The sequence below is a fragment of the Anabrus simplex genome, chromosome 2 (genome assembly GCF_040414725.1).
Source record: "Anabrus simplex isolate iqAnaSimp1 chromosome 2, ASM4041472v1, whole genome shotgun sequence".
NCBI lineage: Eukaryota > Metazoa > Arthropoda > Insecta > Orthoptera > Tettigoniidae > Anabrus > Anabrus simplex.
Window position 1 is genome coordinate 760,233,644 of NC_090266.1, and position 14,800 is coordinate 760,248,443.

General features: G+C 36.8%; 1 protein-coding gene across 1 annotated transcript in view; it reads right to left on the reverse strand.

The window, feature by feature from the left end:
• Nucleotides 1-1,209: 1,209 nt before the first annotated feature.
• mmd (mind-meld) overlaps nt 1,210-14,800 on the reverse strand; it is a 1,597,006-nt gene continuing 1,583,415 nt past the window's right edge. The window contains exon 24 of the mRNA XM_068225859.1: nt 1,210-1,683. Coding sequence (XP_068081960.1) covers nt 1,514-1,683 — 170 coding nt within the window. The 3' untranslated portion in view covers nt 1,210-1,513. The remainder of the gene's footprint in view (nt 1,684-14,800) is intronic.

Below are 14,800 nucleotides of genomic sequence, written 5' to 3' on the forward strand. Positions count from 1 at the left end.
TAAATGGAACTGATCAAAGAAATTTGCAACAGGTAAATTCTTAGTCACAAACCATGCTTAAAACTCACACTGGAGAAAAGAATCTGTGCTTGTGTTTTAGAAACATGTGAAATTTCATTTGAGATGAATTGCTTAATTAGAATAGCTCAATACGTTTCATAAATACATATTTGTTGACTTTGATAAGAAAACAGGAAAATATTCAGTGATATGAATACCAATATAAAATAAATCAACTAAATATATGCTACATTAGATTTCCTAAGCAATTAAAGTTTCAAAACTTACAAATGTAACACTTAATTCTGGAATTAATACCACTAATAAAGAAAAAAATTAATTGCCTCAGTTTAGGATTCAGGTTAGAAATTTATTATTCCATGAAATCATGAAATCTGACACACACTCACATATCATTTTTAACTTCCTGACTGCAGGAATAGCTCCATTTAGCCATATTTGTGAACAGTTACTAGGCCATCTATGGACACTAACTGCAAACATGATTTATTACTGAAAATATATGACAATATTCATTCAAATATTCAATTCTATCATTTTTCAGAAGAGTGCTAAATAGCTTCAAACATTATGGTATATTTTAAGATGCTCACCAAATTCTTGTAATGAACTCAGTGTAGTCTTCAAGCTGAAGTGAACAATAAATTTACTAATGAATTAAATGCCCATAAATAATTAAGTTGTACATTATGGGGGTTTGAAGGATTAAGTAAAATATCTGTAAAGTATATGGCTTTCTGTAAATTTTACCATTCTTATTATCAGAAAAATTAATATTTAATTCAGGAAATTTTACAGGCTGACTGGTTGAGATTGAACCAAGAGGTCTAGGTCCTAGCAGAGGGAGTTTGACACTTGCAGGTAACCTGTCATAAGTATCCCTTCCCATATAAACAGCTTATCTTTCAGCAAAGTTAGAAAAATTCTTTAGCTATATATTTTACAAGGAATTACTTTTAACAAGTAAAAGGCATAGGAAAAATCCATTTATTTCAAGAAAACTTAAGAATTTTCTCCATGATTTCTATATTAACTATGAAATCAAGATAGCATTTATCCAGAATATCATCCAAAATTCTATTTATATGCTGATATGCTTAAAGATGTAATATATTTTGAACTAAGCTCTGATTCTCATGACACAATATCTGACATACAATTACAAACAATTCTTTAGAATGGATTCAGTATTAGGGAGGAAACAAAAGAATTGTACATATTCTTAAAGAAAATGTTCAGTAACACTTAAGTTTAGAAAAAACATACTGTAAATTATTTTACAGTGAACTAGAATGAAAAGGAATTACAATTTTGGTATCCTACAAGTATCATTGCTCCTTCCACAAGACACCCGAGAACGTATTTAAAGCTACCCCAATATATGAAAGGTGACACTGCACACAGAGGGGACTAACAAGAATAAAGAAAAATAACTGTATAAATCAATTTTCCAAGAACTAATAGGGCAAGAAACCAAGTGAGTGTGTGAAAACTACCTGCTCATTTGTATTCTGCTCACTAACCTGAGGCACAGGGAGAAGTTTTTGTGTACTACGACTGACCTGTAGCATAGGGCCATCAGAGCAAAAACTATGAAAACCCCCCCTACCACGGACATCAACATTACTACCAAGAACACTGTGTTGGTGCTGTGATAGCTCTCTGTGTAAATGGGAATATTAAAAAATATTTCATAAGTGTAAGCAATAATGATAATGAAAGTAAATTAGTTTTTTGTAACATAAAAATTAAGATGTCATTAATTTCAAGCAATAAATAATTTTTGAAACATTTATTTATAATTCAAAATATGTTAAGCACCATTTGCACATGGATATGATTAAGAGTGCAATAAATGATAATTGAATTTCCATATTTTAGTTCATTAAATGAATTTTTGGCAGAATACCACAATGGTAATATATCAAATAACCAATCATTATTGATTCCAATTTTTGTATGAGATTGTAAAAGCATTTCAATGGTATGTAGAGAATATTTTCAAATGAACAATAGTGCAGAAACCAACATGTTGAAGTAAACAAAAATAAATGTGCAAGGGACAGGATTTAAATGGTAATAGTAAAAATGATATTAAAATATCACCAGAGATAAGTTAAATGAATGTTGTAACAGATTTTGGAGGTCAGTCATGGGGTAGAGTGGGGGGTGGATTAAATGCCAGAGTCAAAATCAGTAACAACAAAAAAGGAGGAGGGAATTAGATATATATATTATGAGAAGAATTGAGAAAAGAATAAAGTGACTCACAGTTGGAGAGACGATCAACAGTTGTTGACAGCAGTATCACGCAACCCAAGGCCGTAGGATTGGCAGCAATGTATATAATAATATTGATTTTCCGTACCATTTTATAAGTTTATTGGTTACCGAATTTTCATGTTATATTATATTTCCGTGGTGGCGGTGGTGGTGATGGTGATGGCAGTGGTGGTTAATTAACACAATCCGATGATTGATGGGTGGTGAAGAACCAATCGGTGTGTTGAGACGACGGTTTTAGATCATCGGGTTGATAACCCCACACGATTGATGCCCAGGCATGCAGACAGAAAGATAGAGAGAAAAAAAGAAAAGAAAAAGATAAAAGCAATAAATCGGCACAGAAACGGTGAGGCATCACAAGTTACGAAGCAAAATTCTGCATTACATTTCTCTTTCATAAAATACCAAAATAAATGATCATTTTACTGCAACCGCCTACAACAATACTTGTACACAAGCTACGGTACATAAAAGACATTGATTAGACACAAACACATACACAATCTCACACAAATATACGTACACTTAAACAAACGTTACACACAATACGTCAACAGTAGCATTTAAAAATGATTAGTTGCATGATAATCAAATACAAGACAACATGTAATGTGAGTATTGAAGTCACGATTCAGCGAAGCAAATGTGTGTCGTCACAGGACCACTGCAAGTAGACAACAATAAAGCAAAACAGACAATGATATTCCAGCATTCTCTCCCCATTCTTTATTTAGTTCAGTTTATACTGAGTAATAGAAATAATGGATATGCAAATCAGCAGTAGGATGTGTAATATGTACATAAGGTACCTCCTAAATTTATTTAACTGAGAGGTATCTCAAACTTTGCAATAAGATTTATGCAAAGAATTAATGTTAGTTAATATTATATACAGAAATGAAACAGGAATCTGAAGGACAGTTCCAGGTACAAGTAAGAATTGGTAAGAACGTTTAATATTTCAAATTTTTAAAATATTCACTGTTTACATGCATTACATAGCATTGACAACAGTTATAATGAACTGTAGTAACTTCCACTAATATCTTTCTTCTTATTCTATGTATCTTGCATCAAAACCAAACCTCATGGCACTACAGCCCATGAAGGGCCTTGGCCTACCAAGCAACCGCTGCTCAGCCCGAAGGCCTGCAGATTACGAGGTGTCATGTGGTCAGCACGACGAATCCTCTCGGCCGTTATTCTTGGCTTTCTAGACCGGGTAACTTGCACCAAGACTGAAGATTTTTCATGATGGCCCCTCAATGTATGTTGATGCCTGCCTGCTGACAAAGCTGGGAAGCAGAAATGAGCAAATCGGGGGCTGAGAAGACATGGATGTAATGAACTAGGAGAGCCTATCTACCTGAAGACAGTAGAACATGAAGATATGGAGATTGCCTTTGTCTTTTATTGTTTTCATATTAGTCTTTGTTTCCTCTTCCTACCAGTCCTCCTTCCTACACTGAGCTGCCATTGTGATCCTCCTATTGTATGTTCCTTTGCTTGTTTCCATGTCTTTCTATACATGACTCATATCTAGCAGAGGTGAACTTGATGGAATTAATTACTTAAAGAATACCAAGAATAGTAGTAAAGGAAGTAAAATATCCTGCATAAATCCTTAACAAAGGAACAAAATGTTATAGAAGAGAAAACTCAAAACCTTTGTCATTAGCAAATTATATCAGGCGTATACATACGTCTTTTCTGGTTTCACTAAGACATGGCACTAGCGAACAGCACACAGCGTATGAATTTGACACATATGTCAGTTTGTTTGTCTGACACTAACCTACCAATACACACAAGTTAAGCCCGCCAAACACTAGCGTCTGTGTTGTATCATTCAGTGATTATGTCGATGTTTGTGCCTTAAAAAATATATATCTGCGGCATGCATTGCTTTTCTTATTTAATAAAAAGAAAAAAAAAGGCTGTGGAAAGTCATCATTTGCTGGTAGAAACATACAGTGGACATGCTCCACCAATTAGAACATGTGAGACATGGTCTCAACAATTTAAACGTGGTAATTTCAATGTGAAAGACAGTGCGCGCTCTGGTAGACCACAAAAGTGTGAAGACGAGCAATTGCAGGCGTTACTGGATGTTGACCCAACTCAAACTCAACAGCAATTGGCACAAGCATGAAATATGTCACAAGAAACAATCAGAAGACATTTACAAGCAATGAGGAAGATCAGTAAACTCTGTAACTGGGTCCCACAAGCTTAGAATGAACGGCGTATGGAAAATCACAAAGTCACTTGTGAAATGCTGCTTCAGCGTCACAAAAGGAAATCCTTTCTGTACTGAATTGTGATGGGTGACGAAAAATGGATCTATTTTGAAAACCTGAAGTGGAGAAAATCTTGGCTGTCACCTGGCGAAGCTGGTCCTTCAACACCAAGGCCAAATCGCTTCAGCAAGAAGATCATGCATGCTTTGTGTCTGGTGGGACCAGAGCGGTATTGTGTATTATGAACTCTTAAAGCCCGGTGGAACTGTTAATGCACAATGCTATTGCCAACAAATGGTTCATTTAAATCACGCATTGACTGAAAGACAACCAGAATGGACTAGAAGACACGGCAAGGTGATTTTGTTACACGACAATGCGTCATCTCAGACAGCAAAGCCAGTGAAAGACAACTTGAAATCGCTTGGAAGGGACATCCTTTTGGACCTGCCGCACTTCCCCGATCTGGTGCCATCTGACTATCACCTCTTCACATCAATGGGGCATGCGCTCACAGAGCAGCACTTCAGCAATTTCGAGGAAGTTGGAAAATGACTCAACGAATGGTTTGCCGCAAAAGACAAGCAGTTTTTCAGGCATGGTATTCATAACTTACCTAAAAGATGGGCGAAGTGTGTAGAAGCCACTGGAAAATATTTTGAATAAACAAAAAAATGATTTTCCCTTGAAAATTACGTATTTCTTTACCACAAAATCCGGCAAAAACTTATGCATACACCTAGAAAAATAGAAAAATTTACATTTCTGTAGGAGGGACATCCCATATAATTCAATATCATGAAAACTTTCTGCTGAACATACAACAAAGGATAAGGAATATAAAAAGCAAAAAGCAAAGTCATCTCCGTACAAGCCATGAAGGCCCTTGGAGTGGTGGAAGCTAAAGTCTTCCACTATCCGTAACCTTGGCACATGATGGGGTGGAGTGGTTAGCTCCACACCCGGCCGCCTTTGCCCCCAGGAATTAACCTGGTACTCATTTTGGGTGTAGGCTGAGTAAACTTCAGGGCCTTATGCACCTCCGGAAGTGGAAATCTCGTTTCTTAAATTTTACGACTTCCTGACGGGGATATGAACCCACGTTCTTCCAGACGAACTGGGCACGCCTTTACTGCCTCGGCCAGGCAGCCCCTATAAGGAATATAAGGATAATGATAATTAAATTAAATTGAAGCAATAATATTTAGAAAATATGACAACTAAGTATTTAATAATAATAATAATAATAATAATAATAATAATAATAATAATAATAATAATAATAATAATAATAATAATAATAATAATACAGTTAATACCCCTTCAATTGTTATACAGTAGATTTCTTGATTCACTGGAGAGCTGGTTAATATTTAATTTCTTTTACTGAAGCTGAACTAAGAGTAAACACTCTAAGTGAGGTAGTAACCAAGTTCTAATCCAAAGATGGGCACAATTCGGCTCAATGAGCAGTGCTCCAGCTCAGGCAGAAAAAGGAGCAGTGTATGTGCTCCGATAAAATGTACAGACTAGCAGCTGCTTGCATGGTGAACAGTTACAACTAGTGAAGGGATGTGTATCAAAACCATTAAACTTAAAAATATGTAAAGTTTTATTGTGCCTAATGTCTTGCTATTCAGTGCATTAGATTATGGGGAGGAAACTTATTTTGTGTATGCAAATGACATGCGCTAAGGAAGCGGCCATGGCCTTAATTAAGGTACAGCCCCAGCATTTGCCTGGTGTGAAAATGGGAAACCACGGAAAACCATTTTCAGGGCCGCCGACACTGGGGTTCGAACCTACTATCTCCTGAATACTGGATACTGGCCGCACTTAAAAGACTGCAGCTATCGAGCTCGGTGTTAAGCAATTAGCGTAATAAATATCTCCTTCTACCACTGCACAAATTACGTACAAATCTACTGCTAGAATATCTGCAGAAGGTATTTTTATTTTATCTCCTAAAAACTAAAAACCAAACCCCATGGCGCAACAGCCCCAAAGGGCCATAGCCTACCAAGCGACGGCTATTCAGCCTGAAAGCCTGCAGACTACGAAGTGTCGTATGGTCAGCACGACGAATCCTCTCAGCCGTTATTCTTGGCTCTCAAGACCAGGGCCGCCATCTTACTGTCAGATAGATCCTCAATTCTAATCATGTAGGGTGAATGGACCTCGAACCAGCCCTCAGATCCAGGTAAAAATCCCTGACCTGGCCAGGAATAGAACCCGGGGCCTCCGGGTAAGAGGCAAGCACACTACTCCTAAAACGCGGGGCTGGCTATTTTATCTTCTATTCACCTTTATTAATGGGAATCCTGCATGAAACGGATATAATTCCGTTCCATTGGGATTCCGTTATATAGAGGTTTTACTGTACGTTTAATTATATTAATTTCATTAGGTTATGCGAAGGAAACAAAATTAATTATTTTGACATGTGACAACTAAATACTCCTATTACCTGTAGTCATGGAAATACAGGAGGCCTATGTACAAGTTTGTTTAGCAATACAGCAAAAACAATGAATGACAAACAGACTGTACAATTGTATTGAGTAAGTATAATATACTCAGTCAGACACATTGCTGTGCTTTGCTTGTACCTCGACTTAGTAGTGAGGACGGAGCAGTGTGGAGCAGCAGTTGTGACATCATCACCTGGTTACACCAAGTGAACTACTGAGTGAACATAGCACCACGTTTAAAAACGTTATTGGTATGATAATATAAACGTATTTTTGCCCTCCTGTCCAATCCCCTTTTCCCACAACATAACAACCATAAATGACCTAAGTGCTAGAAGTAAGTGACATAAACTCATTCTAATAATGAAACAGACTATGGTACACAGGTGGAAGAACAGGTTTGTAAACAATGCAACTCAGAATTGAACATACAATTAATTTATTACCTGATATTTTATAATTTCATGTGATACACAGTTAATCCTCCCCTGCGAACCATGTGACCTTGCCATGGTAGGGAGGCTTGCGCGTCCCAATGAAGCAGATAGTTGAGCCGTAGGTGCAACCATATCGAATGGGTATCTGTTGAGAGATCAGACTAATGAATGGTTCATCAAAAGTGGGGTAGAAGACTTTTAGAAGTTGCAAAGGCCGCAGTCTAAATGACTGACTGATATGGCCTTGTAATAATACTCAACGTGGATCAGCTGTATTGATACTGCTACATGGCTGAAAGCAACAGGAAACTACAGCCGTAACTAACTCCTGAGGACATGCAGCTCTCTCTCTATGAATGATATACTGATGATAGATTCCTCCCGGGTAAAATATTCCGGAGGTACACTAGTCCCCCATTTAGATCTCTGGGTGGGGACTACACGAGAGGGGGCGATCATCAGGAAGATGGATACTGACATTCTGCGAGTCAGAGCTTGGAATGTTAGAAGTTTGAATCATTGTGGTAGGTTAGAGATGCTGAAAAGGGAGAAGGATAGACTAAAGTTAGATGTAGTTGGTATAAGTGAAGTACGTTGGCAGGAAGAGCAGGATTTTTGGTCAGACAACTACAGAATTATCAACACAAAATCAAACAGGGGAAAAGCAGGAGTTGGTTTAATAATGAATAAGAAAATAGGGCAGCGGGTAAACTACTACAACCAGCATAGTGAAAGAATTATTGTCGTCCAGATAGACACCAAACCAATGCCTATCACAATAATGAAGATCTATATGCCTACTATTTCACCAGATGATGAGGAAATCAAAAGAATACATAAAGAGATGGAAGATTTAATATAATAAGTAAAAGGTGACGAGAATCTAATTGTGATGGGAGACTGAAATGCAGTGGTAGGCCAAGAAAGAGAAGGTAATACAGTAGGAGAATTTGGATTGGGACAAATGAACGAAAGAGGAAGCCGGCTGGTTGAATTCTGCACTGATCATAATTTAGTCCTTGCCAATACTTGGTTCAAACACCACAAACGATGGCTTTATACGTGGACGAGACCTGGAGACACTGGAAGATATCATATAGACTTCATTCTGATTAGGCAGAGATTCAGAAACCAGGTGTTGGATTGCAAAACTTTCCCAGGAGCAGACGTGGACTCTGACCACAACTTGTTGGTCATGAAATACCATTTGAAGTTGAAAAAATTGAAGAAAGGAAGGAATGCAAGGAGATGGGATCTAGACAAGTTGAGAGAAAGGAGTGTGATGGATTGTTTCAAGGAACATGTTACACAAGGACTAAATGAAAAGGCTGAAGGAAACACAATAGAGGAAGAGTGGATAATCATGAAAAATGAAGTCAGTAGGGCTGCTGAAGAAATGTTATGGAACACTAGAGGCTGTTGATGCTGATGAAATGGGAGACTCAATTTTGAGGTCAGAGTTTGACAGAGCTGTGAGAGACCTAAATAGGAACAAGGCACCTGAAATTGATGACATTCCCCCTGAATTACTGACTGCCTTAAGAGAAACCAGCATGGCAAGGTTATTCTATTTAGTGTGTAAGATGTATAAGACATGAGATGTGCCATCCGATTTTCGGCAGATTGTTGTTATACCTATTCCCAAGAAAGCTGGTGCTGACAAGTGTGAAAACTACTGCACCGTTAGTTTAGTATCTCATGGCTGAAAAATTTTAACATATATTATTTACTGAAGAATGGAAAGACAAGTTGAAGCTGAGTTGGGAGAACAATTTGGCTTCATAGGAAATGTAGTAACAAGTGAAGCAATCCTTACTTTATGTCTGATCTTAAGAGGATCGAATTAAGAAGGACGAGCCCACGTACATGGCATTCATAGACCTAGAAAAGGCATTCAATAATGTTGATTGGACCAAGCTGTTTAAGATTCTGATGGTGATTGGGATTACATACCGAGAATGGAGAATTATCTACAATCTGTATAAAAATCAGTTTGCAGTGATAAGAATCAAGGGCTTTGAAAAAGAAGCAGCAATCCAGAAAAAGTGAGGCAAGGCTGCAGTTTTTCCCTCCACCTTTTCAGTGTTTACATAGAACAGGCAGTAAAGGAAATCAAAGAGGAATTTGGAAAAGGAATCACAATCCAAGTAGAGTAAATCAAAACCTTGAGATTTGTAAATGATATTATTTTATCTGAGACTGCAGAAGATTTCGAGAAGTTGCTGAATGGTATGGATGAAGTCTTGGGTAAGGAGTATAACACAAAAATAAGTAAGTCCAAAACAAACGTAATGGAGTGCAGTCGAACGAAGGCAGGTGATGCAGGAAATATAAGATTAGGAAATAAAGTCTTAAAGGAGGTGGATGAATATTGTTACTTGGGTAGTAAAATAACTAATGATGGCAAAAGTAAGGAGGACATAAAATGCAGACTAGCACAAGCAAGGAAGTGTTTTCTTAGGAAAAGGAATTTGCTCACTGCAAACATTTATATAGGAATTAGAAGGATGTTTCTGAACACTTTCGTCTGCAGCGTGGCATTATATGGAAGTGAAACATGGATGATAACTAGCTCAGAACAAAAGAGAATAGAAGCTTTTGAAATGTGGTGTTATGGAAGAATGCTGAAGGTAAGATGGATAGATCGAATCATGATTGAAGAGATACTGAATCGATTTGGTGAGAGGAGATCGATTTGGCTAAATTTGATGAGAAGAAGAGATAGAATGATAGGACATATTTTAAGACACCAAGGACTTGTTCAGTACATTTTTTAAAATTTGTGTCGCACCAACACAGAGAGCTCTTATGGCAATGATTGGATATGAAAGGCCTAGGAATGGAAAGGAAGCAGCTGTGGCCTTAATTAAGGTCCAGCCCCAGCATTTGCCATGGTGTGAAAATGAGAAACCACGGAAAACCCCCTTCAGGGCTGCTGACAATGGTGTTCGAACGCACTATCTCCCGGATGCAAGTTCACAGCTGCGCGACCCTAACAGCATGGCCAACTGGCCCGGTCAGTTGGTTTTTGAAGGAAGTGTAGGCGGTAAGAATGGTAGGGGTAGACCATGAAAGAAATAGAGTTAGAAATGGCTGTGGAAGTAAGGAGAAATTGAAGGAACTTACTAGAAAATTGAATCTAGCAAAGAAGGCAGCTAAGGATAACATGATGGCAAGCATAATTGGCAGTCATACAAATTTTAGTGAAAAATGGAAGGGTATGTATAGGTATTTTAAGGCAGAAACAGGTTCCAAGAAGGACATTCCAGGAATAATTAATGAACAAGGGGAGTGTATATGTGAGGATCTTCAAAAGGCAGAAGTATTCAGTCAGCAGTATGTAAAGATTGTTGGTTACAAGGATAAAGTCGAGATAGAGGAAGAGACTGAGGCCAAAGAAGTAATAAAATTTACATATGATAACAATGACATTTACAATAAGATACAAAAGTTGAAAACTAGAAAAGTGGCTGGAATTGATCAGATTTCTGGGGATATACTAAAGACAGTGGGTTGGGATATAGTACCATATCTGAAGTACTTATTTGATTATTGTTTGGTCGAAGGAGCTATACCAGATGAATGGAGAGTTGCTATAGTAGCCCCTGTGTATAAAGGAAAGGGTGATAGACATAAAGCTGAAAATTACAGGCCAGCAAGTTTGACATGCATTGTATGTAAGCTTTGGGAAGGCATTCTTTCTGATTTTATTAGACATGTTTGTGAAATTAATAACCGATTCGATAGAAGGCAATTCGGTTTTAGGAAAGGTTATTCCACTGAAGCTCAACTTGTAGGATTCCAGCAAGATATAGCAGATATCTTGGATTCTGGAGGTCAAATGGACTGTATCGCGATTGACATGTCTAAAGCATTTGATAGGGTGGATCATGGGAGACTACTGGCAAAAATGAGTGCAATTGGACTAGACAAAAGAGTGACTGAATGGGTTGCTATATTTCAAGAAAATAGATCTCAGAGAGTTAGAGTAGGTGAAGCTTTGTCTGACCCTGTAACAGTTGAGAGGGGAGTTCCTCCGGGCAGTGTTATCGGACCTTTATGTTTTCTTATATATATAAATGATATGAGTAAAGGAGTGGAATCAGAGGTAAGGCTTTTTGCGGATGATGTTATTCACTATAGAGTGATAAATAAGTTACAAGATTGTGAGCAACTGCAACGTGACCTCGAAAATGTTGTGAGATGGACAGCAGGCAATGGTATGTTGATAAACGGGGCTAAAAGTCAGGTTGTGAGTTTCACAAATAGGAAAAGTCCTCTCAATTTAATTACTGCATTGATGGGGTGAAAGTTCCTTTTGGGGATCATTGTAAGTATCTAGGTGTTAATATAAGGAAAGATCTTCACTGGGGTAATCACATAAATGGGATTGTAAATAAAGGGTACAGATCTCTGCACATGGTTATGAGGGTGTTTAGGGGTTGTAGTAAGGATGTAAAGGAGAGTGCATATAAGTCTCTGGTAAGACCCCAACTAGAGTATGGTTCCAGTGTATGGGACCCTCACCAGGATTACCTGATTCAAGAACTGGAAAAAATCCAAAGAAATGCAGCTCGATTTGTTCTGGGTGATTTCCGACTGGTTTTCTGACGTGAAGGTTGGAGAGCTGTTGTGTTCTTCTTCAATGACAATATATTTTATAAAACGTTGATTGTAAATAATTTATACTTTTGAAGAGTATTATGGAAGTTTGATGAAGCTGTTGAATTTTTGTTGTTATAGAATGGTTCTGAAATGAAGAAAAAACTGTAGTTAATTTTGACGAGAATGAAAGAAAACATGGGAAGGTTTTGTTTAAGTGTTGTTAGTGAGAAAATGTTGGTGCTTACCTATGGCGAAGTAGGCCCATTTAACAAGCTGTGTGAGGCGCTATTAGGATACTAATGGTCACTAACGGTTTTTACTCCTTGTGTTGTACGTATGTCGTCTGGCTAGAGGGGGGTGGGTAGGAGGGGGCGGAGTTGTAGGCTTGTGATTCGTGAACGGGAGGGAGTTGTGAATGGTAGGGGAAGCGGAGGGGCGTGTATCATTTATTGGTGTATGAATGGCGCGTGGAGGGGAATTACGTAAGATGGGAGGGGGAGGGGGGAATGATGTATTTGTTGGCGTAGGGGTGTTTGTTGATACTGTTTTGAAAATATTAAAAAACTTTTTTTCCTGAAGGTTTACATTATTGAATAATGTTACTATTTGGTCATATAAAGGGCTTCTATTGTCTATTGGATCATTTAAATTCTTATTAGCATTGAATTTTTGGTCCAAAAAAATGTATAAATTTTCGAATTCGGTCATAAGTCTACCTTTTTTTATTGTTTTTAAAATTTGAAGGTCCTGTTCGATTGTGGTAAAGTTGTGCCCCGTTTCTTTCATGTGATTGCTCATTGCTGAGTGTTTATTATGTTTCTGAGCATTGAAATGTTCTGTGTACCTAGTTATGAAGCTTCTTCCTGTTTGTCCTATGTATGAGCTGAGGCACTCATTACATTTTAATCTATAGATACCGGAGCCTGAGTATTTATTATTTTCTGAATTTATTGTATTATGGTTGAAGAACATTTTTTGGTTTGAATTTTGAGTTTTGAAAGCTATTTTGATCTCTTGATTTTTTAAGGTGTTGGTTACTTGGTGTATGATTGGGTTGGTGTATGTAAAGGTTGCAAACTTTGATTTTTCATTTTTTATTGGGGAGAGGTTTGTGGATAGTTTCAATTTAACTTTATTAATTAGTTTGTCTATGATAGAGGGATTATATCCATTAAAAGTGGCTATTTCTTTTATTGTATTTATTTCTTTTTTAAAATTGGTCGCTGAAAGGGGAATTTTTAGAGCTCTGTACACCATACTATAGAATGAGGACTGTTTGTGTGATTGTGGATGAAGGGAACTTTGTTTAATAGTTATAGGTGTGAATGAGGGTTTTCTGTAAATTTGGAAATCAAACTTATTGGAAGTTCTTGTTATTGTGATGTCAAGAAAATTAATTGATTTGTGGTTCTCGTCCTCTTTAGTGAATTTAATATTGTTATCCAGATTATTTAAATAAGTTAATATGTTTTCACTATTGTTAAGATTTTTGTCAATTATTACTAGCGTGTCATCAACATAGCGTAGCCAGAGATTTAATCCATTGATGTTATTTATTATTTTGCTGTTTTCGAGGTTTTCCATATAAATTTCAGCAAGTATTCCGGATAAAGGGTCTCCCATGGCCAGGCCTTCCTGTTTGTATATTTTATTGTTGAAAGTGAAAAAGTTGTTTTGTAAGACGAAGTTTAGTACTTTTAAGAATTCTTCTATTTCTATTTTGCTTAAATTGCTATGTTTGGAAAGATTGTTTTTTTATTATTTCTATAGTTTTTTTAGCGGGAATGTTTGAATACATGTTAATGACGTCGAAAGAGCACAATGTGTGATTAGGTTTTAAGTTAATTTTTTTTAGAGTTTCACATAGTTCTATTGAATTTTTGGGGTGTTTGTTATGGAATTTGAAATGTTTTTTGAGAAATTTCTGGAGGAATTGTGAGGTTTTATATGTCGGGCTATTTTGGCTGTTTATGATTGGTCGAATGGGAACGTCCTTTTTATGTACCTTCGGTAGTGATCTAACGGTGGGTAGTTTGGGATTCATATTAATGAGACTTTGGTATTCATGTTCATTAAATAAAAATGAAGAGTTTTTAAAAAGTGTTTTTAGATTACGTTGAGTTTTTGTAGTGGGATCCTTTGAGATTATTGTGTAGGTTTCATTAGATAAGAATTCCTCTGTTTTATGAATGTAATCTTGTTTTTTCATTAAGCCTACAGTATTGCCTTTGTCGGCTTTAGTTATTATTATGTTATTAGTGTCCACTTTTTTTCTTAATTCTTGGATCTGTTTTAGTGAGGACGAGTTATTTTTGTTAAAATTTTCTTTTACAAGGGCAGGTAATTTCTTTTTAATTTCGTATTTTATGTCGTTTTGTTTGTCTGTTGGAATTTGTTTATGTTTGTTTCAGCTTCGGCTATTGTAGTGATTATATCTTCTGCTTTATGTGGGTTGGGCCAATTATGTTTTAAGCCTAGGTTGAATAAACGTGTTTCTTTATCTGTGAAGGTGACGTCGGATAGATTAATTGTAGTTGGAATATTGTTCCATGGAGAGGGGGATATTTTTATATTACTGTTCCGGTTCATTGATTTTGCTTTTTCTTCTTTTAAGTGTGTCAATTTACGATTTAGTGTTTCTTGTTTTTTGTTCAATGCAATCTGTATTTTATATGTAATGTGTTGTTGATAAGAAATCCATTCTAGCGGTGATAACGATTGCGCGAGAATCAAATGTTCG